Here is a 25,501-nt window from a genome sequence, read left to right on the forward strand (position 1 = left end):
AAATGTGTTGATATTGATCTTGCTACGAATGGTGATTAGTGGCAGGCGATGATCGATTACCAGCAACAATAAAAAAATTAGTGCTAAAATTGAACATCTTAAAAATTTAGTGGTACAATCAATATACTCTTAAAGTTCAATGCTGAAAATGATGTCGTTTTAAACATCAATAACTACACTACAATGATATCATTTTGTTTATATTATCACAATGACATGAATATATATTTACATCTTCGTGTCATTAATATTTAATGATTCACTGTAATAATTAAAATTAAAACTAAAATTTAATATTATAATTAAATATTTGAAAGTTAATTGATATAAATTATACACTATCTAAAATTCATTAATATATATATTATAGTTTAAACTAAAATTTATTTCGAGATGATTTATAATTTTTTTTTCTAGAGGTATTGCTTTAGAGTTACAACTCCTTTATCCCAAGATACAACTCGATAGTATACATTCATAAAAAAAGGCATTGTCATGTCACACTCCTGATATGATCCTGGTTATTTTCGTGTCACATTTTTTAACTTAAAGAATGTGTTGTTTTTTTTAATCAGTTTGTTCCGAGATTATTAGTTCTACTGTAACTCATAACATTGATCATAATTAATATATTAGAAGAGATGAATTGAATCGTTTTCGTCAAAATATAAATATATGTTTATATTAGGAGAGATGAATCACAATTAATCGATCGATTTATCACTATCATCTATCCTTCAAATTACGAGTAACAACCACCTTATTAATTTTGGACATTAATATATATGTCTTTAGGTATGTGACCGTCTAGGACGTTCATTATGAAAAAAAATTAAATAACATTATTGTTTGTTCTAAACATGTTTATCATTTTAAATTATACCAATAATAGTTAGTTAATTGATTACTCAACAACTGTTTATAATATTTGGAACATAATATTTTTCTTAATAGTTTTAATATTTGCATAATATTATTCCTTTAATTGAGACAATACCAGATGAGTTTGAGTTGTCGGGTTTAGTGATTGTTGGATACGTGTTAGTAGGTCTTGCTCTTTTAACATTAATTAATCAACACTCCTAGATGTTACAATTTGGCTTAACAAGCGACTTCGTTGCATGAATGATGATTGTAATAGAAAATAATTTCTAACAATACAGTTTAAAATTTAACTGTTTAGTATTATTGTTAAAAAAATGAGTTTGAAAGTATAGCAAACAAAAAAAAGTTTGAAAAGATAAAATGTCTATTATAGACATTATGTTATAAATTTAGAATATATTTAAATTATATTTACACTTATTAATAATATGATATATAATATATATATATATATATAATTATAATTATAATAAAAATATATTTATAATAATTCACTATTAATATTTTAATATATAAATCATGAATTTTATTTAATTTTAAGTAATTAAAATAAATTATTTTTTAAGGATGTTAATATTAAATTATTAAAATAAAATATAAATACATAATTAAGTGAAGCTCATGGATTAATAAAGTTAAAATTATAATTTGATTCTAAAGGCAAAGCTGAAAATAAAAAAGTTACAAATCCTAATTTTTCGGTTGGTTTGAAACTACTGTTTCCCCCGCAATTTTTTTATTATTTACTTGTTTAACATTGATTTTATCGTCAAAATGGACTTTTTAACTAAAAGTACTTTTAGAAAACCACACCATATGAGACCTAAGTGATTAAAATTTATCAAATCACACTTTATTTCTCTTCTAAATTATGGGTTTAATATTGGTTTGGAGCAAAATTTCCTTCTCCCCCTCTTAGATGGAAGTTGTGCAATAATAATAATAATAATAACAACTTACACTTGTAAATAGGAGTATTCAAACGTTTAATTCGGTCACCAACCGAACCGAATTAACATAACTTTTTTCTTTAACCGTTAACCGAATCGAAATTTATTTGAAAATTATTAATCGAACCGAACAAATTTCAGTTAATTTTCGAATTAATCGGAAATTTTTAATTTTTTTAATTTATATAAAAATTGAATATTTTTAATTAAAAAAACAATTTACAATTTATTTAAATAATATATAATTATAAAATGAAAATTTTATATGGATTTTTTTAATTAATTAATATTGATTTATGTTTAAAAGTTATTGGATTTTAAATTATTAATTGGGTTTTAAATGGTTTGAGCTGAGTCCATATGTTATATATATAATATATTTAATGTTTAAAATTTAATTTCGGTTAATTCAGATAATTAATCGATTTCGAACCGAATTAACCGTTAAATGAATTCTAAAAAATTATTAATCGTTCCCCGATCAAACTAATTCGGTGTCTGACAGAATTAACAGAACTAATTCGATTCGATCAGTTAATTCGGTTAAAACGAAAATGAACACCCTACTAGTAAATAGGCTAATCTATGAGCTCGGCTGAGTTAAGTTGTGACCCAACTTTCAGAAAACCTGTTTGGTTCAAAACAGGCTTTAGCCCGGTCTAATGGCCCATTTATTTTTTTTGAAATTTGTTTTACATTATGGAAAATTCTTTCGTATGCAATTTGTGGAGTTCTTGAAAAAATAATCAAAATTAAACGGATGATAATATGATATATAAAATTCTCTCTCCTTTGAATAACTCCTCAATCTTTCGTTAAATCCAACTTGAAAAAGCCCCTGAAATTTCCCAATTTCGAAACCCTAAAAACCACGATCTGTCCTTCCCCTCCTTTTAAAACCTAACCGTACGAATCCTTCAGAGAGCTCCATTATTTGTCTCTCTCCAAACACCGATGGGTTCATCTCCTGCCCAAGGCGATGCTCTGGGGAGACTTGAATACCTCTCCCTCGTCTCCAAGGTAAGCTCCGAGCTCGAGAGCCATGTAGGGTTTTCCGACAAGGTTTTGGCGGAATTCATCACCGATATGGGTCGCCACTCCGAGACCGTTGATGAATTCGATGCCAAGCTGAAAGAAAACGGTGCCGAGTTACCCGATTACTTTGTCCGTACGCTTCTTACCATCATCCACGCTATTCTGCCACCAAAGCCCAAGGCTGAGAAGGAATCCAAGAAGGAGAACGCAGCTGATGGTAAGAAGTCTAAATTTAAAGCTTTAGCAATTGCAGATGATAAAGATAGAGCAAAAGAACTAGAGAAGGAAATTGTGATGGAGGCTCAAGACAGAAGAAAAGTAGAGGATAGAGATAGAGATAGAGATGGGGAAAGAGACAGAGGCAGGGATCGAAGGGATAAGGATAGAGATAGGGGTAGGGATAGAGATAGAGATAGGGGTAGGCATAGAGATAGAGATAGAGAGGCTGGTGATGATGATAGGAGGGATTATGGCAGTCGGGGAAGAAATAGGGATCGAACCCGAGACAATAGAGACAGTGATGATGATAACAGGGATTATAGGAGCAGGGGCAGGACCAGGGACCATGATAATATGGAAGGTGAGGAAGGAGGGGGTAGGAGAGGTAATGGTACGTATAAGGATAATGAGCCTGAGTTATATAAGGTATACAAGGGGAGAATTTCCAGGGTGATGGATTCAGGTTGTTTTGTGCAATTGAATGAGTTGAGGGGAAAGGAGGGTTTGGTTCATGTTTCCCAGATGGCTACTAGGAGGATTGCCAATGCTAAAGATGTTGTGAAACGGGATCAGGAGGTTTATGTGAAAGTAATTTCAGTTTCAGGTCAGAAGTTGAGTTTGTCTATGAGAGATGTTGATCAGAATACTGGTAAGGATTTGCTGCCATTGAAGAAGACTTCGGATGATGATGCTTTTAGGACAAATCCTTCAGGGGGAAAAGAGGGACGTGTGATGAGAACTGGCCTTTCAGGGATTAGGATTTTGGAGGACGAGGATGTTGCCCCATCGCGCAGGCCATTGAAGAGAATGAGTTCACCAGAGATATGGGAAGCCAAACAGTTGATGGCTTCTGGTGTTCTGAGAGTAGATGAGCATCCCATGTATGATGAGGACGGAGATGGAATGCTTTATGAAGAAGAGGGTGCTGAGGAGGAGCTTGAGATCGAAATAAATGAGGACGAACCTGCCTTTTTGCAAGGGCAGACTAGGTATTCTGTGGATCTCTCCCCAGTAAAAATATTCAAGAATCCAGAAGGTTCCCTTAGTCGTGCTGCTGCTCTTCAATCTGCACTTATTAAGGAACGGAGAGAAGTCCGGGAGCAGCAGCAGAGAACAATGCTTGATTCAATTCCCAAGGATCTGAATCGTCCCTGGGAAGACCCAATGCCAGAGACTGGTGAGAGGCATCTTGCACAGGAGCTGAGAGGTGTTGGATTGTCAGCATATGATATGCCTGAATGGAAGAAGGATGCTTATGGAAAAGCTTTGACTTTTGGGCAGAGATCTAAACTTTCCATCCAAGAGCAGAGGCAGAGCTTGCCAATTTATAAACTGAAAAAGGAGCTGGTTCAGGCTGTGCATGATAATCAGGCTCTGGTGGTCATTGGTGAGACTGGGTCTGGTAAGACTACCCAGGTAACCCAATATCTTGCCGAGGCTGGTTACACTACTAGGGGTAAGATTGGGTGTACACAACCTCGAAGAGTGGCTGCAATGTCTGTGGCGAAGAGGGTAGCTGAGGAATTTGGTTGTCGATTAGGGGAGGAAGTTGGCTATGCTATTAGATTTGAAGATTGTACTGGACCAGATACCGTCATAAAATATATGACTGATGGTATGCTTCTTAGGGAAATTCTGATTGATGAGGATCTTTCTCAATACTCGGTCATTATGCTTGATGAAGCTCATGAGCGTACGATTCACACTGATGTTCTGTTTGGGTTGCTGAAGCAACTTCTGAAGCGGAGAGCTGATCTTCGTCTGATTGTTACATCGGCTACATTGGACGCAGAGAAGTTTTCAGGGTATTTCTTTGACTGCAGTATTTTCAGTATTCCTGGGAGAACATTTCCTGTGGAGATACTCTATACAAAACAACCTGAGAGTGACTACCTTGATGCTGCCCTTATAACAGTCCTACAGATACATTTGACTGAACCTGAAGGTGACATTCTCGTTTTCTTGACTGGTCAGGAGGAAATTGATTTTGCATGCCAATCACTTTATGAGAGGATGAAAGGACTAGGTAAAAATGTTCCTGAATTGATCATTTTACCAGTTTATAGTGCCCTCCCTAGTGAGATGCAGTCTAGGATTTTTGATCCTGCCCCTCCTGGGAAAAGGAAGGTCGTAGTGGCGACCAATATTGCTGAGGCTTCCTTGACTATAGATGGAATATTTTATGTGGTCGATCCTGGTTTTGCTAAGCAAAACGTTTATAATCCAAAGCAAGGGCTTGATTCCCTTGTCATAACACCAATTTCACAAGCTTCAGCAAAGCAACGAGCTGGGCGTGCTGGGCGTACTGGACCTGGAAAATGCTACCGCTTGTACACGGAGAGTGCATATCGAAATGAGATGTCTCCTACATCAATTCCAGAGATACAAAGGATTAATCTTGGCATGACAACACTAACAATGAAGGCCATGGGCATAAATGATCTCCTTTCTTTTGATTTTATGGATCCACCTGCACCTCAAGCTCTCCTTTCTGCCATGGAGCAATTATACAGTCTTGGAGCTCTAGATGAGGAGGGGCTTTTAACTAAATTGGGTAGGAAAATGGCTGAATTTCCTCTTGATCCACCTCTATCAAAGATGTTACTGGCCAGTGTGGACCTTGGCTGTAGTGATGAGATATTGACAATTATTGCAATGATCCAAACTGGTAACATCTTCTACAGACCAAGGGAAAAGCAAGCTCAAGCTGATCAGAAGAGGGCCAAGTTTTTCCAGCCCGAGGGAGACCATTTGACTCTACTTGCTGTATATGAGGCTTGGAAAGCTAAGAACTTTTCAGGGCCTTGGTGTTTTGAAAATTTTGTTCAGTCTCGATCTTTACGGAGGGCACAAGATGTTAGAAAACAACTTCTCAGCATCATGGACAAGTAAGTTCTTGCTCTTGGTTTTATAGTATCTTTTGCTAATTGTCTCTGATTTTTTTATATCTTTCTTTATATCTAAGCTTTTATGATTTTAGATTTTAATTGTGTCCTACACTGTTAATTTTAAGATGTATTTGAGCTTACACTTTTTGGTTATCGCTAGTAGAATGCATCTTTATGATTATTACTACAGTGATGACCATTAACTGCTTCACAAGTTGAAAAATGCATAATTTTGCTTTAGCTTAATTGGCTGGGAAGTTCATCACCAACTTGCTTTCCAAGTTTCTTTCATTTTTGGTGACAGATTAGGGATTGTCGATGGTCATTTAGAGACTACAGAGCTTATGTTGAATCTCTCTTTTCTCTGGACACGCTTTATTTCTTTTGCGTTATTTTGACTAGTCTCTTGTTAGTAATATTTTCACATGTTCCAAAGCATCAACCAGCAGTCTTTCTCATTCTCAATTTGTTAGTTTTGAATCTGTTGTGTTCTCTACTAGTATCGAGAATTATTACCATTCTAAGTGGTTTATACTTGGCCTTTGAGGTTCTAACCTGAACGGGTGATGTTTTTTCAGGTACAAACTGGATGTAGTGAGTGCAGGAAAGAATTTTACAAAGATCAGGAAAGCAATCACAGCAGGGTTCTTCTTCCATGCAGCAAGGAAGGACCCACAGGAGGGATATAGAACTGTGGTGGAGAACCAGCCTGTTTATATTCACCCAAGTAGTGCCCTTTTCCAGAGACAACCGGACTGGGTGATCTACCATGAGCTGGTAATGACTACAAAGGAGTACATGCGAGAGGTGACAGTGATAGACCCGAAATGGCTGGTTGAACTTGCTCCTAGATTCTTCAAACAGGCAGATCCCACAAAAATGAGCAAGCGCAAGCGCCAAGAACGCATTGAGCCTCTTTATGATAGATATCACGAACCTAATTCTTGGCGTCTCAGTAAACGACGAGCCTGATCTGCGTGTAATTCTCCTTTAACTGAATTTTGTTGATTTATGCAATCCTTTGCTTTCTAATTTCTTACTTTTCTGTTAAAGTTTTACGAGAAATTAACCGACACTGACTAGCTTTAGACGAAGTAAAAAAACAACCTTGATGATTTTGGCGTATAAAGATAAATCATGAAGTGAGAATTATGATAAAACAAATTAAGTCCACGTATTTCATTCCATATAACATTTTCACTCCCATTGGGCTCTTGCTTCCTGTTGTCCCACTATTAACCAGTATGTTATAGCGTAAACATCATAATAAGAAATGGATTGTACAGTGTAGTGTAACTTTTATTTGCCAACCGGTATCTACCATCATCACCATTCCAAATCACATCATACGTGATACTGAAGGTTTCCCCCTCTATGTGGGAACGGAGTTTCGAATCCGAAATCCTCAATGAGGATTCCACAACTGATTCAATCATCTTACAATGGATTGTTTCACGTAATCTTATATGCTTTTTAAAAACGTTTGCCCATTCACGTAATCATCTTGGAACTTATGGCAACTTGTTACCACTGATATTTTGTTATGACCCTAGGAGATTAGAGAAGAAAATTAGACGAAGAATGGAGAGAATTGAGATTTAAGGAGAGAAAAGAAAAGATTCAAGAAGCTTAGAATTCATTCAATCAAAAGTATATTTTCTCCTCCTCTAGTACATGGTTTATATAATTACAGTGTTCCCATAGTTACCCTACAGCTGGCAGTCCTTGTTGTACTGATTATAACCACCTGCACAGCTAAGCAAGATGTTTATTATCCTTAGTGGCTGTAAAACGTGTTAGGTCCAGTCCCAATTCCAAATCTCTAACCCTTTTTTTGATTTCCCCAATTCTCTTGCTCCGATTCTTATCGCTTCTCCTCTGCTCGTGACAATACCCTCCCCACGAAATGATCCTTGTCCCCAAGGATCAAAATCTGAGAATTGTGCTGAAAGTACAATATAATTTACCACAGTGACAATTTCCAGTCCTAATTTTATCCACTGCATCTGATTGTGTTCCTACTCCCGACGTTTGTCGAGCATTATAGAACCATAGAACCTTGCTGCCAGCTTTAATCCCTTTCGAAGAGCAAGTGAGGTTTGATGGTAAGACCGAAACTTCAGGTAAATTCTGTCCTCTGTTTTTATACCTCTGCCTTTCCTGAGTAATGCCCTTGTCAGAAATACAGCAGAAGGGACAAATAATTGGGGACAATAACGAATGCATCTTGATGGCAGTAGAAAACAATCATCTGCGATGTCTGGTCTTGTAGTGAATTCCTTAATACTCGTTAGAAGGGACGATGTGTGCTTGAAGAGCACTTCAGTCATATTTTTAAGGTAACTTGCACAAGAAGGGTCAGAGCCAAATATCTTTATAACTTCACTAGAGAGATAAAGGAAGCACAGCTGGTGGTGGTGTTGATACATGCCTTGGATTTCTTCAAGCATTGCTCCAATTGTTGTTCTCATAAACCTTCCATAAGTTCTCACAACATATTTGCAAGCACGACAAAGAGAATCCATGGTTCTCATGTCCCAAGCGCGAAGATCAAATATGGCTTTGAATATTGGCCAAAGCCTGTGAACTAAATCAGCAACTGCTTCAGGATGATTTACATACCGGAAGATATAAGCAAATCAATCTATGTGAACTGTTAATTCACTAGCATGTTTCTTCTCTAAAACTTCTGGACCTTGGTTAATAACTGCCAGTAAAGGAGTAACAACTGATGCGCATAGTTCCTCCAAAGCAGCCTTAGCAGGCTCTGATGGAAGTTCAGTAATAACCATGCTTAAAGCTTCAACTAAGTGTAATGAATCTTCAGCAGAGCCCTTAAAACTACCTTCACCATTAATTGTTGTATAGTATATATGGAAAAGCTCTTTACAATATGTAGAAAGCTTTTTACTGTAATCATCACAGATGTGTCTAAATGCCAAAGCAGCAGCTGCAGCAGAATCTTCAGAGGTATGCATCCCACTCATGAGAATATTAATCACCAAAAACAACTTAGAGAAACCACTTGGTGCAGCATCAAGCCACTTAGAAAATGCTCCAATTATTAAGCAATCCATTTGGAGAAGTTGCGGCTGATGAAACAGTTTCGGAAGCAGATCCATAACATGAGGCATTACATTTGTTTCAATGACCGATACAAAACTTGATATAGCTCGAATGCAAAATAAAGCAGCCTCAGCTGGATGCCATTCACTTTGTTCATTTCCACAACAAGATATTGCCTCTAATAGCTTCACATAAAGAATTTGCACCGTTGCATTGCCGCCTAAAATTGATGCCGCATCCGTTAACACATCTGTAACATCATATCTTGTATCCGCAAGAGCGAGAATAGTCTCTCGGAACTTGTGGTCGGCTTCTTTAACCGCCTTGCTGTCTTCTAATCCAGCATCCTCAAAAGCTGAGAAAGCATCTGCAGACAAAACTTCTGCCCACTTGTAACTGTAGTATCCAGCAGCATATCCACCTGCAAATATATGGTTGAAAGCACAAAAAAATCTATCTTCCGGCAATGGAGGGATTACCTGTGTTTTTCTAGAAACTCTCTGATCAACATCATAAACAGATTCAGACCCATCTGGTATATATTTTGTATGCAACTCCAAATCCAGGCTAGAAAATTTAATCTGACGAAGACTTAGAGAACCAACACAGAAAGTCCTTGCAGCAAGGAGCTTCAAATATACCTCTTCAGGCAGGCTCTCCCCTGTTTGATAATGTTTTGCAATGCTCATCAGTGTATCCCTGTGATAACACCAATTTTCCATGAACTGGGACGGTAACTCAACAGCATCCTACTCAATCCCCCGAATGCCAGCTACTAGACCCTCATCTTGCTTAGTCAGCATATGCTGAAGTGCATGACCAAATTCATGGAAGACAGTTTCTACTTCACGGAATGTCATGAGGCTTGGCTTGTCCCCGAATGGTAGTGTTTGATTAAACACCATGTGGGCAATAGGTAATCTTGAGGTGGTACCATTACGTGACAGTACTCGACTTCAAGAAACGACCTCATCCATCCATGCACCTCCCCTTTTCTCTGATGGACGAGAGTATGGATCAAAATAAAAGTAGGCAATTGGACTACTTGAAGAGTCTTTGACACAGTAGAACCGCACATCATTATTCCAGACAGGAGCCAGACCATCAACTGGTTCAATATCAATCTCGAAAAGTACCTTGGAAAGGTTGAAAAGGCCATCCATAACCTTTGAAAATGAGAAATATGGTCGGAGTTCTTCCTTATTGATGTTGTATTTTGACTCACGAAGCTTCTCACTCCAGAAACTCATGTCCCAATGGCTCAAATTATCAGCTTCAGGATTACCTTGACTTTTGGAGAAACTTTTTAAGTCTTCAAAATACTGGACAGCAGCATTCCATGAAGCACTCCGAAGCTTTTCTAGTAGTTCCTCAGATTTATCAACAATTGCCATTTTTGTTGCTATGCTTACCTCAACATAATTATTGTAATTGAGAAGCTTAGCCTTCTCCAACCGAAGTTTCAATATATGATTGATGATTGGTGTATTATCCAAATCACCACTTGATGCCCGTTTTATATAAGTACAGTAAACTTCCTCACGCAAAGCACGATTACGAGCATGTTGCATAACTGAAATAAAACTCGGAGCATCAAGCGAAATCACCCATTCCAGTTTTTGTTCTTCAGTCCACTCACGGTCGGAACCACTTTCCAAGTGTTGGGTACAAGTGATGGATGGCATTTTATCAAACACTTGACACCCATCATTTGTGCCTTCAATTGCAGCAGGTAACGACCCCGTTTCAGTGCTGTTTTGGTCTTGCTCCACCGTCTTTCCTGTCAAGACCCTTAAAATCTGCTCGAAATAACCCTTATTCTTTGCAATCCTTGTCTCCAGGTATTGCTGATCTTGCTTCACCAACTTTGCTAAGTCATCAATCTGGTTTTGAATTACAGAAAGAGCAGAGGATTCAGCCATTGTTTTGCCAGGAGTTGTGGCTCTGATTACCAATTGTTATGACCCTAGGAGATTAGAGAAGAAAATTAGACGAAGAATGGAGAGAATTGAGATTTAAGGAGAGAAAAGTAAAGATTCAAGAAGCTTAGAATTCATTCAATCAAAAGTATATTTTCTCCTCCTCTAGTACATGGTTTATATAATTACAGTGTTCCCATAGTTACCCTACAGCTGGCAGTCCTTGTTGTACTGATTATAACCACCTGCACAGCTAAGCAAGATGTTTATTATCCTTAGTGGCTGTAAAACGTGATAGGTCCAGTCCCAATTCCAAATCTCTAACCCTTTTTCTGATTTCCCCAATTCTCTTGCTCCGATTCTTATCGCTTCTCCTCTAATCGTAACATATTTTCAGGGTTCATGCTACATTCAAAACTGTAACACTAGTAGGAACTGAAACCAGTTTGATCTTCCATGCAAGAATTACTCCGAGACTACCTCCACTGATGGATTCTCAGTCAATGATTGTACCATTGGCGTTGTCTAATCCAGCATCACCTATGCAAGGCCATATTTCCTCATCAGGTTTCCATACCCACCTCCGGAAAAGTGACCACCAACTCCAATAGTTGGATAAACCCCGACCAAAAAGCCATAAGAATCAGTTTTATCAGTTATCCTGTACTGAAGTTTGCCGATAGTTGTTCCAGCTTCAACTTGTTAGAAACATCTACAGTAACTATAAAGCTGGTCGAACATGTCACACGACAAAAGGAACCTCCAAAACATAAGAGAGGCCCTCATAATCATGGACACCACTTTGGATTCTGATCAAATAACAGTTGCCTGGACGTGGGATCCAAGCATGGCAGCTACAATAACTAGATGTTTTGACGGTGGCTTTTGTTGAAAATCCAAGGCCTTTAGCATACGCTTGAACAACAGCTAGAAATGGCGGCATTGAAGAAAGCTGCTTTGAATTGAGTCACGAGTGGCCCAACAAACTAAACCTAAAACAAATGAGATACGAGCAATATTGTGGAGCACAAAAAATCCTGAACTTCTTTTCTTGGCAAATGACTTGGATGGATCTCTTCCATCCACACATGCATACATCTCACTAGATTTGGGCTATTTTTCTAAGCAACATTAACATAATACAATGCAAAAGAAAAGTCAATTCCAGTAGCAACACTTCAATTTTAGGGATGGACCAAGAAAGTGTCGGAAGGTGCAATCAAGTTTTTGAAAATTTTAAATATATTATTTATATTTCTAATGATAATTTAATTTTGTATCGTCTGAAATTTTATAATTTTACATCTTAGATTTTTTTACACAAATTCCTAAATTATCATTTCTAACATAAAATCATACGCCGGTTTCTGGTGTTTCATCAAGAAAGAAGTCTCTCAACGCTTAATCCATAGTCATACAATTCAAAATTGGACCGACACCATGGCCTATCATCAAAAGTCATTATATACACCCGTCACCCTGCCAAAGTTCATTGAATCAGACCACCATGAAATACTAATAATAATATTATTACAAGGAAAACTAGAAATATACAAACATGGGGGAGTGTCACGTACCTTGTTTCGTACCTTCCGCACACAGACCTGCAAAAAGCATGTTTCAGCAACAGAAACCAGAGGATTGCTTATGGAGACAACCTTGTGACAATACTCACTTATACTACATCAACAGGCCGACCTTGGGATCCCGATTCCGATGAATAACAATTCCATTGTCACATTTGTTTATAAAGTGTGCCCTTCCACTGATGTCGTAGAGATTAGGAGGAGCCCCGATCCGATCGTGCAACTGATAAACAAGCATAAAATTAGTACAAAGTGATACCAGGCAACAAAAGATAACTTGGTGAGACCAACCTGTCTCGGATGTGCAACAAACCAGACATGACAAGAGTGGTGCTGAGCAAATTGTTTTATCTTTGTAAGCATCTGGCTTACGTACTCCGTTTCAGTCCTGTTGTGGATATAAGATGTTAATAACTGGGGCATTTAGGCAGCCAGCAAATGAGGAGAACTCGGAATGGGCAAAAGTAAAGACAGTTTTGAAACAATTATGAAGCTTTGCTTATACTTCTACCAAAAGTATAATTTTAAGCAAAATACACACTCAGGTAGTTCTAATTGTAGCAATAATAGTACCAAGGCTGCCCCTGACATTCCCAACTATCAAGCAGGTTAGCCATTGGCATAAAAACTAAATTATATACATGTATTTCATGGATAAATTCTTCAAGGCACCCAGAAAAGTGACAACTATACTATTGAAGAAAAAAAGGAGGAGATTGCTAATATAATAGCAAAACAAATAAGGTAAACGTGAGCATTGTGTAAAAAGAACTCACTGATTAGCATGGTGCCGTCAAATTCATTGTATGGATCAATTACAAGCCCCCTAACACCATGCCTTAGTACTACTGCCCTTGCAAGATAAAGAACCCACTCGATACTTGGAAGAGAATCATTCTCGCACCTATTCCAGAACCCATGAGATAAATCTAGAAAGCACGCACAACAACAACGGCATACAAGGGCCTCAATTTTTAAAAGTATTCAAGCTTATACCGAACTGTAAACCCCCCCAAACCACACACACACAAATGCGCACAATAAAAAACTTACAAGAAGAAGAAGATCGAAAGGAAGGCTTATAAAAAATTATCAACATTTCAGCAATCAAGCAACAATTTGGAAAAGTATAGAATCAAAGTCTCAATCAGCATGAGCCCCTATAATATCAATGAATAGTTGTCAAAATTTTAGTAAGAGAACATAAAGCACGTAACTTTGAAGTGCTCAACTTACCTTATGAGATAAAATGTGTCACTCAACCATTTCTTCCCTTCCTCTAGTTCCCGAACACTCGTTCTTTCTACATTGCTTCCATATCTATTGCCAGCAAACGAACCAATTGGTGATTATTATATTGAAACAAGGTAGTTCAAAGAAGCCACATTTGCAAACATATAAAAATTGGTTTAATTTCCATGTATTCATTAGTTTTACAAACCATCTCGTGGGGGATGATATACTAGTTAAAGATTCAAGTAAAAGAGAATTTAGGTATTTGGGTGGACTTGGATGATTAAATTATTGAGATTTCTGAATATCTCAATTGTAGGTTACCCTTGCAACATATGTTAGATTTGGTGTCTCGTTAATGTATATATGCATATTTAGGTTTTATGGTATTTGGAGGTAGACTTTGATTAATAACTTATTTAGGTTTCTGAATATCAAAGTTGAGGGCTACTTGACTGCATAAGTTATAGTTGGTGTTCCATGTTTTCCTTAAGATTTTGTGCTTAGTTATAAACATCTATGTTATTCCAGTTATGCATATATACATTATTTCTTGAGGGAATTATTTTCACAATGCTTGATCTAAATCATAACTTTGGCTACAATGAAACAGACAATCATCATTTTATTTTGAATATGCAACTCTAACATAGTCAAGAACAAGGATATCTTACAGTTCTCACATCAGACCAAACACATAAGTAAAACGATCAGTTCAAAATTCTTCGATATTTTTCTTACATATCCTGTAAATAGCCAATTATGAGGACCTAAATGAACTAAAATTATTAAGCACCCCCATACAACCAAAAAGCTTTTACAAATTGTGTTCGCAAATAATTTTAAGGTATAAAGAATTTTTTTTACTACATCTAACAATGCTACAAGAGTAATAATTGGAACTCAAACCAACTAAACTTACCCAAAGAACGGTCTCTGTACGTATTTCTCTATGAGTTTCCTTGCATGATCCCGAACCTTGGTCAACAAATAACAGGGAAATAGTGAGATTAATGCAAGTCAAAAGGATGTTAAATAGCATGATTAACAATAACAACAATATTATTATAGTGATTATCTTATGTTTATCTAGAAGGAAATGCACTCACATATATGTGTATGATCTAATATAGGCGGCTAGCGCAGATAAGTTCCACAGCTAAGGGTGGTGAAAAGAAAGAGAAAGGCATAAACACTGGTTGGCGGTGAGAAACAGGAACCCTCACCCGCATGACCAGCCAACCAAATTTCCAGCAAACTATGCGAAAGGCATTCCAACCCTATGAAATATCGCCTCAATATAATAATGTTTACTTTGATTGGTCGTCCCTCCACCAATCCTTCTCATCACGTCAGTTCTAAGTTATATGTGGAATGCCAATTCATCCGTTTCGCCCTGTTTGTTTGTACTTGTATATCTATAATATATATATATTTGGAGCAAGTATAATAGCTTGTTACGTAACTGTTAATATAATTATGTATAATTATGTCAACAATCTATAAACCATGTGGATAAAAGTTCTAAGTGGACACATCTTCTCTCTTTTTATGTTGTAGGTTCAAGAAGCGATATTTTTTCTATTTTCTCTCCTACATAAAAATGATGGTTGATAATACAAAGAATTTCACATTGGATAGGAACCTTTAGACTTAATTCGATTCGTTTCATGAGTGTTTCTTTATAAACAAGATCCTTCAAGAAAAGTATTATTAATCAGAGTTTATATTTTACCATTTATAGTTGTTACAAAATAATGTTTATGATCATTAAATGGTGTTTATTACAATTAATTATTTTGTAGCTTGTAGACACATTTTTTTACCGAAGCCTACATATACATGTATTATATATATATATATATATATTATATGTAGTATTATTATTTTATTAACAAATATTCCTTTTATTATTTACAGGCCCAATACATCAAATAAAACGGCCTAACAATGGTCCATTTTCAGCAAGCCCAAGACCCATGGCACCCCTAACCCAGATCAGTTAGGGTTTCTCAAACCCTAGCAGTTTCTCACCAACGCCGCATCTCCAAGACTCCATGGGTATCACGCCGCTTCAGCCCTCTTTTCACTCCTTCATCTCTGAGTTTCACGATCGTACGTCTTGTCTCCAACAACCCCAAAATATCCGACACAAGGAACACCAACAACGAACAACCCAAAACAACCACAGTAGAGTTCGATTAGGACTCAAATTAGGCTAAAAATAGCATGCACTTTGTATATAAATAGGCATGTAATCGACCATTGGTAACACACGATTTGATACTAAATACAAAGCAAAAATTACGAAGCAATACTCGGAGCACTATTTTCGTTTTCGAAGGGAACTACTAGGTAAAGAAAATCTTACCTTTTTTTCGTCGTTCTTCGTTTGCATGAGATCCGTTGTGTTAGTTTTTTTCTTTTTCCTTTCGAAGAGCAGATGACCAAAAGGGGGAGGGTTTCGAAGTTTCGAACCTAGATCTACTCCCCTTGAGGCTTTTTTCAAAAAAATATTTTGATATTTGAGGAGAGCATGCGAAGAGGTTTTCAAAAATGCAAAAAAAATAGTTTTGCCGCCGATGACCGGCGGCCGACGAGTCGGCGCCACCGATTTTCTGGAAACACGCGACGGCGTGTTCATCACTCGGATGAACAAATATGAGAAAAATAACGAGATGGGGGGAGAGCTTTTGCTTGAGAAGAGAAGAAATGAAGCTTAAAAAAAGGTTGGCGTATATATTAAGCCCGTTGGACCCGCGTGTTGACTCGACCCAGAGCCTCTGACCAGCGTGTTTTTTTAAAAAAAATGGGTTAATTCCATTTTGGTCCCCCTTATTTTAAAAAGCTTCTATTTTGACCCCAATTTCGCTTTAAATTGATCTCTAATTTTGATTTTCTTTTAATTTGGCCACCCAACTTGCTTTTTAATTCAATTTAATCCTTATATTATTACTTTTATTATTTTATATTATTTATTTTGTTATATATATGTATATTTTATTTACATACTTATTATTATTAATATATATTTTTATTTATTTTTATTTGATTATTTCTTTATTTAATTACTATATCTTATAATTGTATATATATATATATATTTCTATTCATTTTTGGCTTTTTACTATCATATTATATTATTTTTTTAGTTTTTTTACCTTTATATATATACATCACTTTTTTCTTTTATTCCTATACTATTTTTCCCTTGCTTTTATTTATTTATTTTATTGTGAATATTACTTTTACTATATTTGCCCATATTTTATTTATTTCATTTTTTCTCTTGTCTTTATTTTTATTTTTTTATTTTACTTTGTTTATTTATTTTCTTTGTTTATTTATTTTCTTTATTTTCATTTTGCTTATTTTATTTACTTTTTTCATTTTATTATTATTATTATTATCTTTTTTAGCTTTATTCACTCTTTTATTCACTCTTTTATTTCCTCTTTATTCATTTTTTTATTTTTGTTTTCGTTACCTTTTTTTATCTAACACGTTGCTTGATTTTTTAAGGATGATTTCAAATCAATCTAAGGTAAGCAATTTGGGATCGTTATTTTACCTTTAAATTTTAAATTTTAATTTTCTTAATTAAATACAGATGGAAATTACGTAGTACCGAAAGGGCAGTTCAAGAGTGTTAACCCTTCTTTGATTATAACCGACTCCCGAATCCGACACATCTTTAGAAAGACGCAGACCATGTAAGAAATAAGGTATCCGATCTACCCATTTGTTTTACAATAAAAGATCGGTGGTGACTCCAATCCATTTAATCCACGTCAAAGCCTAATTCTGGGCCCACCCGAAAGATGGTTCCGACATAGCTATTATTAAATCTTTTGTCATTTTACCCCTACTTTTAAACCAATAAATAAAGAACTCATTTTAACTTTTGAATATACAAAAAATATTATCTCTCTCTCAAATGTTCACTCTCTACAGCTCTGTAGCTTTTTTTAAGTTTTGTTTCTTATAAAGGAGTAGTACCATTTAAGTCCACTCAATTTTTCGGGTGAATATGTAACACCTCAAATTATGGACTAGTAATTTCGAGTTTACAGGAGAGATATGTGTGTTGGATTAAATTCCATAATTATGGGCAAATATTTATAATGTATATTGTTATCATAAAACATAACATAAATTAAGTGACAAATTATGTTATAAAGTCATAAGGTATTAGAAGTGTCATGCAAATAAAAGTGTAGATGCTATTAAAGTTGAATTTATAACTTGAAGAGAGCAGATTTATAAGTACAGACAATAATTAATTCTTAAATCAACTATATAAATGGGTTATGGTCCTTAAGAAATAGACAATTTCATATTTACTCTTATCTCGTCAGAGAGTTTATACTTAAGGAAACTTTAACTTCTTATAAAATCACAACCAAAGAAAGATTCAAGGATTTCAACCCATCAACTAATTTATGCATGCTTCTGCATCTAATATTTTTTGTTCTTGATAATTTGGCAAGATTTGATCCTGATTTATTATCATATTTATTATGATTTAGTTCTACCAAATAGTTTCAGAGCCTCGTCATGGTGGATCATTGAGAATTATTTGATTTTATATTATTTTTCGATTTATTCATACTCAAATTTCATGAGATTCCCATATTGATTTGGTATTTTTTAAATTAAAAAAAAAACTTTTGATTTACAATGTTTTAAATTATAAGTTATTTTTATGATTATTATATTTATTAAAAGTAGAATATCCAATTTGCAATCATATTTCGTTTCTAAGGTTTTTGCGTCAACCATGTTTATTTTCTTAACACGATACGGGTTAGTATATAGAATTGTATACTAAACCCAATTATGATAGTATATGGATAATGTTGAGTTTCGTGTGAATATTATGAGTGAATACTTTAACTTTAATTTTGGATTTATTCTGGGCATGTTGTTATTGTTACAATTTGTGAATATTTGGTTTTAGTTTATTGTATGTGTTTTGATTAATTTGGTGAATCCAAGATTAAGAAATTTTTTTAGGAATAGTCAAACGTTTAGGTTTTCGGTTTCTAATAACATCGCTTAGAACACCTTATTATGGGTTATTTCGAAAATCATGACGTGATTAGAAAATTCAATTTTGATGTTTTGAATGTTATGGATTATAAAATATATACTTGGTATTGATATATTCGATTCAGTTTGATTAAAAATTTAATTCATTAGTATGTACATTTTTTTTTACTTTTAATTACATATTTTTTTAAGAAATATTTTTTAATGATTTATAGATTAAATGCATGTTTAAAGGATTTTTTTTCAGAAATAATCAAAGACTTGAGTTTTTTGATTTTTTGATAGCACCATTTATGTAACCTTATCTTGGGTTATTTTAGATACTGTAGTGCAATAAAAAAATTAGTATTGACTTTTGATTGTTATAGAAATATTAAATTTGAATACTAATATTTATTTTTGAGATTATTTTATTAAAATAATAAGTCATTAAAGTGGCCTCAATTATCGAAAATATTTTATACAAGTTTTGCACATATAACTTAGGATATGTTAGTATTGATCAACCCAAAGGAAGATTAATAGTTGACATAATTGCATGTATAACTTTGGTAATAAGCATGTAATAATTATTCGATTTGATGTGTGAGTACTAAATCAAACCAAAGAAAGATTTTTGCTTGACATGTTCTTATTATCGGTGTTTGGTTACCGCATCAGATATCACTTAAGGTGAATATCTTGTCTAAAGATGAAATATTAATGAAACATTTGATATCTTGAGATAAGGTTTAAGTGTATTCAAATTTATTATTATTTTAGCTATCTTTTAATTTAATTAAAAGATAAATTAAGAGAAATTGATTGAATATTTCTATGATTTTAATTATATTGTTAATGCAATTTATGTATATATTCAATTCAGTTTATTCAGTTTTGATTGTTGGTTAATAGAATATATATATTTTGAAACAAATTAATTCATATTATGGTTATGTCTGATATTTTGATAGATTAGTTGAAACATAATGCCGCCAAAGTGATATCTTTTGTGTAGACTAATTAATTTGAAATATTAAGATGATTATGTATTTATTGTGATTCATGCGTTTATTAATTGGTCCAAAGGAAAGTTAATATTTTGTCGGATTTCAAGCGACACATTTGGTAATAATATGTGAAAATTATAAGGTATTTTATGTGAGCATTACATTAGTTCAAAGATTAGTCTATTGTTCGACGTAGCTTATTGTCAATGTTGATTACTACAACAAGATTACCGTTTACTGTAATATTATTGTCCAAAGACTTGATATTGATGTAGTGTTTGGTATCTTATGATGTGAATTAGCCATAATTTTGAATTTATTTGTTTACTTAAGATGTGAGCTTCAGTTTTATTTATATTTTGTTTTATATTTAAATTATTTATCTATTTATTACTACCATGATATCTACTCTATGAAAAAATGGATTATATATACTATATGAAAAAATGCACTTAGGAAAGCAAATATGAAGGAATGGAAAAATGCACTTACATAAGGTTTTGGTTGTATGAACATAGACTTTGCGCCAAGTAAAGAACAATTTCACCTCTCATTGGGGATAACAATGTTTATTGGTATAAGGGAGTTTGAGAGGTGAAATTTAATTAAATCGCATAAGTCTAGTGGTAATGAAACAGAATATTTTAGAAGCTTTTAGGGGCACATAATCTGAAAAAGATTACTAAGGCTAATGATTTCTTTGACGAAATTAAGAAATATTTTTTCAAAAATACTACGATTTAAATGACATCACTTTTGACTTCTTTGATGTCTATAAAGTATAAGGGTCAAGGAAATATGAGGGAGTACATTTGGATGTGTTTCATATTGCTTCAAGACTTAAGCACTTAAGATCGAGTTTTTCTGAAGAATTACTTGTTCTTATGATTTCAGTATCGCTTCTTATAAAGTTTAATCAACTCAAACTGTGAAATGAACTCTAAATGAGATCATTTTTCATTGCGTACAAAAGAAAGAAAGGTTGAAGCATAATAAGCCTAAAAGTACTCACTTGAAAAATGCATATAAAGATAAGAGCAAAAAAATAAAAAAAAACAAAATGTAATTGTTAAGGGTCCAACTTAAAAGATACATCAATATGTTACAAAGAATTGCTTTTAAGTTAAGTTGAGACATATTAGGAGAAATTAAATTCTAAAATAATAAGCAACTGCTTTGGTTATTTTGAGCTGTCCAAGGGTTATAATTTTTATGATCTCATAATTAAAATTATTTTTAAGGTGAAATCTATAACACTATCTTTTAGAATGTTGAGTTTGGAGGGGGAAGCAAAGTTTAAGGAATTAATTTTGAGGAGGAATTAGATTATAACCCAATTTCTATTATCACTTTTGATGATATCCATGTGTTCATACATGTCGTTAATCAAGAAATGAGTTTAGAATCTCAATAAAATTATTTTAGATTATGATGTTTCTACAAGAAATAAGCATGGTAGTAGAATGATGAAAGATGATCTAATCAACTTTCGTCATGTCATAAAAGTTATGACTCTCAAAAGTGGATTAATTTCAATTAAGAAGAGTATAAGTTTTATACAATATAATAAAGTTTGAGGACTTATCCCATTACCTGAAGGTTCAAAGTTAATTGGCTATAAATGAGTATTTATAATCAAGATGGATACAAATGGTGATGTTAATAAGTATAAGACATGTCTTGTATATAAATGATATACTCAGAAAGGAGACATTAATTTTGTAGAGACATTCTATTTGGTTTAATTGAAAGACTCTTTCAGGATAATTATGATACTTGTTGCTTGTATTTGATTTTGAGTTACATAAGTTGTATTGCAAAATTGTGTTTCTTAACGGTAACATCGATGAATTATTTTATACGGCGCAATTAGAAAATTGTATCTAATGATACAAAATTAATAACATGCAAATTAAGGAAATCTATTTATAAGTTCAAGTATTACTCTCTTCAATTGAATAACAAACTTCACCAAGTGATTATCTCATTTGGTTAATAATTGTATATATTATAATTTCAGTGGGAGTAAACCAAATAGTACCTCTTATTGCTAAAGGAACCAAGTTTAGCCTTGATTAGTGCCCTAAGGATGATTTTGAAACAAAGGAAATGTAAAAAGTTCATTATGATTCAAAATAAATAAAGAATTTAATGTATACTCAGGTTTATACGCATTTAGACATAGCGTATGATTTTAGGATATTAAGCATATATTTAAGCAATTTGGGTATGATCGTTGGATGGCAGCCAAATCAATTCATACAATATATTTAAGAACAAAAATATTACATGCTCACATATCAGAGGTCTATTAAGTAAGAGATCATTAGGTTTATGGACTCTGGCTTATTAGAATATGGATGCAAAATTTTGTCACATGAACTGTTAATTATGGATTAATAAGAAAGATCACTTGAGTTTTTTTGTGACAATTAAGTTGTAGTCCTTTATTCCATATATAAATAGAAACATCTTGAGTTTAAGCAAATAGACATTATGTTTCTATTTGTTAAAGAAAATTCAGAGTGATTATGTATTTATCGAGCATGCTAGTACAAACTCATAACTGCGCGATTACTAAAGAACTGTCACCCAAGGTCTTTGATGAGCACACTACTCATGTGGGTATAATATCATTTAAGGATATTCAATTTTAGTGGGAGTTTGTAATATTAATGCTCGTTTGTTATAGACACAATTTTAGTTATTTCAATTTAAGGATATATATGCTAAAGTTATTTTTTGCAAAAATAAAATTTATTTTGGTTTATCCACACTCTTGTTTTGGTAAAATTTGATCTCACTAATGTTTAAAGAGGATCAGTTGGTAGACATATACGGTTCACATTGCATGTAATTTCCATGCTACGCTCCATGATTAATATATATCATTTAACTATGTTCGTATATGTGACCATTGATCTGGTTATGATAAATATGGAAAAGGTCGCTTTGATCCTATATGGATATAGTTGATGGATGAGAATGTTATAGAATACCTATTGAATGATAACAAGTTTTGAGCTCAGGTTATACATTTATTAGGAAACATATGTTGCTTAAGTGGAAGATTGTTGGATTAAAATCCATAATTATGGGCACATATTTATAATGTATATTGTTATCATAAAATATATGACATAAATTAAGTGATCAATTATGTTATAAAGTCATAAGGTATTATGAGTGTCATGAAAATAAAAGTGTAGGTACTATAAGTTGTATTTATAGCTTGATGAGGGGTAGAATTATAAGTATAAAAAATAATTGATTCTTAAATCAACTATATAAAGGGGTTATGATCCCCAAAAAATAGACAATCTCGTATTTACTCTTATACCTGTCAAATAGTTTATAAGGGAACTGTATCTTCTTGGAAGATCACAACCAAAGAAAGATTCAAGAATTTCAACCCATCAATTAATTCATGTACGTTTTTTCATCTAGTATTTTTTATTCTTAATAATTTGGCATGATTTGATCTTGGTTTATTATCATATTTATTATGATTTAGTTCTAACAATGTGGACCTCATGAAATTCATAATTAAAGTCGTTGACCTGAATTCTGGGCTAATAATTTCAAGTTTACCAGAGAGGTTTTTAAAAAGTAGAAAGATGCGAAATGACCAAATGCACAATTCACCTTTTTAAAAATATTAGGGTTTTTATATCTCATCTCATCTTGTTCTTTCCTTCATTTCTCTTCATCCTCATTTGTTCATTCTTCATTCTTCATCTCCAAGTTCAATAGCTCAAAGGTAAGTTCTTGGACATCTTTCATACTTTAATTTTGTTCCCAATCCCTTCAGCAACATCGTTTTAATGATTCAAAGTATTAGTTCTTTGTTTGCAAGAAAAGTGGTGGTTTTAATCATCCAAGTCTTGGTGGAGAATAATTTCTAGCTAAAGGAGTTTCATTTTGGGATTCTTAAACCAATGTAGTGTATTTCTGATCCTTTGGAGTGTTCAGATTTTCATAAATATGAAGAATTACTAAGATTTGTGTATTTGTGCATTTTAGGGTTATATTTAATTTCATGATTAAATGATGTTTTAGAAATAAAGAATGTGTTTTTATACCACTTTAAAACCCTAGGTAACTTTCTAAAGCTTTAGCCCATGGTTAGGAACCAAACTAAGACCTCTAGGGTGATTTTTGGGTGTTATTCGAGTTTAAATTTAACATTTCTAGGTTCAAGTATAGATATTGAATGAATTGCGATGAAATTTGGGGATTTCCAACTGGGAGTATCGATACTGCCCCTACAATATTGATACTCAAGGTATACAATATCGTTAGCATGCTTAATTTTCATAACATAAACAATGTTTGGTACTAATACTCATAAAAGTATCAATACTTGATCCTAAGGTATCAATATTATAAGTAGAGTATCGATATTACCCACTTTGGATAGTTAAATATGACCTCTATAAGGCCCGTAAGAGCTAAGGATGATTTGTATTGGTAGAACTTAGTCAGTGAGGGAGGTAAATGGCCAAAGGGGCCCAAAAATACTCGTAGGAGTAGGGTACAACCGAAGTAACCATAGTAGGTGTAATACGTTCAAGTACCTTTAGCCGAGCACATAGCGAGTATCTAAGAATGAAGGATTATTGCAGAGGATATACCGACAAGTGATATGACGAATTAATCAGAATATGTAATAGAAAAGTTGCATACTACAAAAAAATCAGCGAATGGTGAATGTACAATTGTTCCTTTAATTCAAAGATGAATTGAGTGAAAGCATAGTAAGAATGACTATAGTATCGCTACTCAGTATAGAACCCGAGTCAAGTAACGGGCTAGTAAATAATATAGTAAATGAATAGCAGAATCAGTATCGTCGTAAAATCATGAAACACATAGAGATCTCTTCAAAGATAAAAATAACTAAAATACCCTTATGTGATAATAACCAGAATAGAGCGACTTAATAAATTATCAAAAATAATAGACTAATAAACTCTTGCAAAACGTTCTAGGTAAGAGAATGAGTGAGATAGATGCTACTGAGAGGATGACCTCACTTTAGTTTGTCTAGCTATGCTAGAGTGTAGTCAAGCTTCCTTAGTTGTCGTAATGGCGCATTGTCAGTTTTGTGTGGCCTTTGGGCCTCAGATATGTATGTGTAGTTGCATCAGTCCAGTACAGTAAAGATTCTAAAAGCTTTACTTGACGGATATGTTAGATCGAGCCAATGCTTCAGTTGAGCATGATGATATGTGACATCGGGCTCCCCCTCCATAGTCTACCTGATGGTTATGTGAGACTAGGAGATCATTTAACAACTTTGTAGGAATTTCACTGATGCTATGTGACACCGGGTTCCTTAGTTAACTAGTGTCTGATGGCTATGTGAGACCAGATACTAGTAGTGTTACATTCAGATAATACACATGAGTGTTAGTGTTGCATTCAGATAATACGTAGTAGTTACAATCATTAGCGTTAGAGACTCTTTAGAGGTGTACTCATGGCGAGGCCGTTAGCAAAGGATTAAGGGAAGCATGAGACTCCTACTTCAGTGATAAAACAGTTGAACCTTAAGTAGGTTGCACTTGATTAAGATCACACATATACCTACTTCTTAGTACTATGTCTTTTGCATGCTTATGTTTATGAATCTCATAATGTTGCTTTAGATTAGTGATTATACCGTTGGGCTTTGTA

General features: G+C 33.9%; 1 protein-coding gene, 1 long non-coding RNA gene and 1 pseudogene across 3 annotated transcripts; 1 reads left to right on the forward strand and 2 right to left on the reverse strand.

The window, feature by feature from the left end:
* Positions 1–2,619: 2,619 nt before the first annotated feature.
* On the forward strand, positions 2,620–24,408 carry LOC120191626 (probable pre-mRNA-splicing factor ATP-dependent RNA helicase DEAH5). 2 transcript variants are annotated; one of them, XM_039194540.1, is made up of 4 exons: positions 2,620–5,977; positions 6,556–6,956; positions 16,032–16,035; positions 24,397–24,408. In XM_039194540.1, exons 1-2 carry the CDS (start codon positions 2,790–2,792, stop codon positions 6,947–6,949), a joined length of 3,582 nt encoding a protein of 1,193 aa, XP_039050471.1. In that variant the 5' UTR covers positions 2,620–2,789; the 3' UTR covers positions 6,950–6,956; positions 16,032–16,035; positions 24,397–24,408. The 2 variants fall into 2 exon arrangements, with proteins under 2 accessions (XP_039050471.1, XP_039050470.1); XM_039194539.1 differs by lacking the exon at positions 24,397–24,408 and adding an exon at positions 17,778–17,788.
* LOC120191593 lies at positions 7,996–10,965 on the reverse strand (annotated as a pseudogene).
* Positions 13,414–14,878, reverse strand: LOC120191628. The gene is made up of 3 exons (XR_005522709.1): positions 14,704–14,878; positions 13,785–13,868; positions 13,414–13,452 (listed from the first exon to the last, which is right to left on the reverse strand). It is a non-coding gene; the product is annotated as an uncharacterized LOC120191628 (long non-coding RNA).
* Positions 24,409–25,501: the final 1,093 nt, after the last annotated feature.

The sequence above is a fragment of the Hibiscus syriacus genome, unplaced genomic scaffold, assembly GCF_006381635.1.
Source record: "Hibiscus syriacus cultivar Baekdansim isolate YM2019G1 unplaced genomic scaffold, ASM638163v2 tig00116970_pilon, whole genome shotgun sequence".
Lineage (NCBI taxonomy): Eukaryota > Viridiplantae > Streptophyta > Magnoliopsida > Malvales > Malvaceae > Hibiscus > Hibiscus syriacus.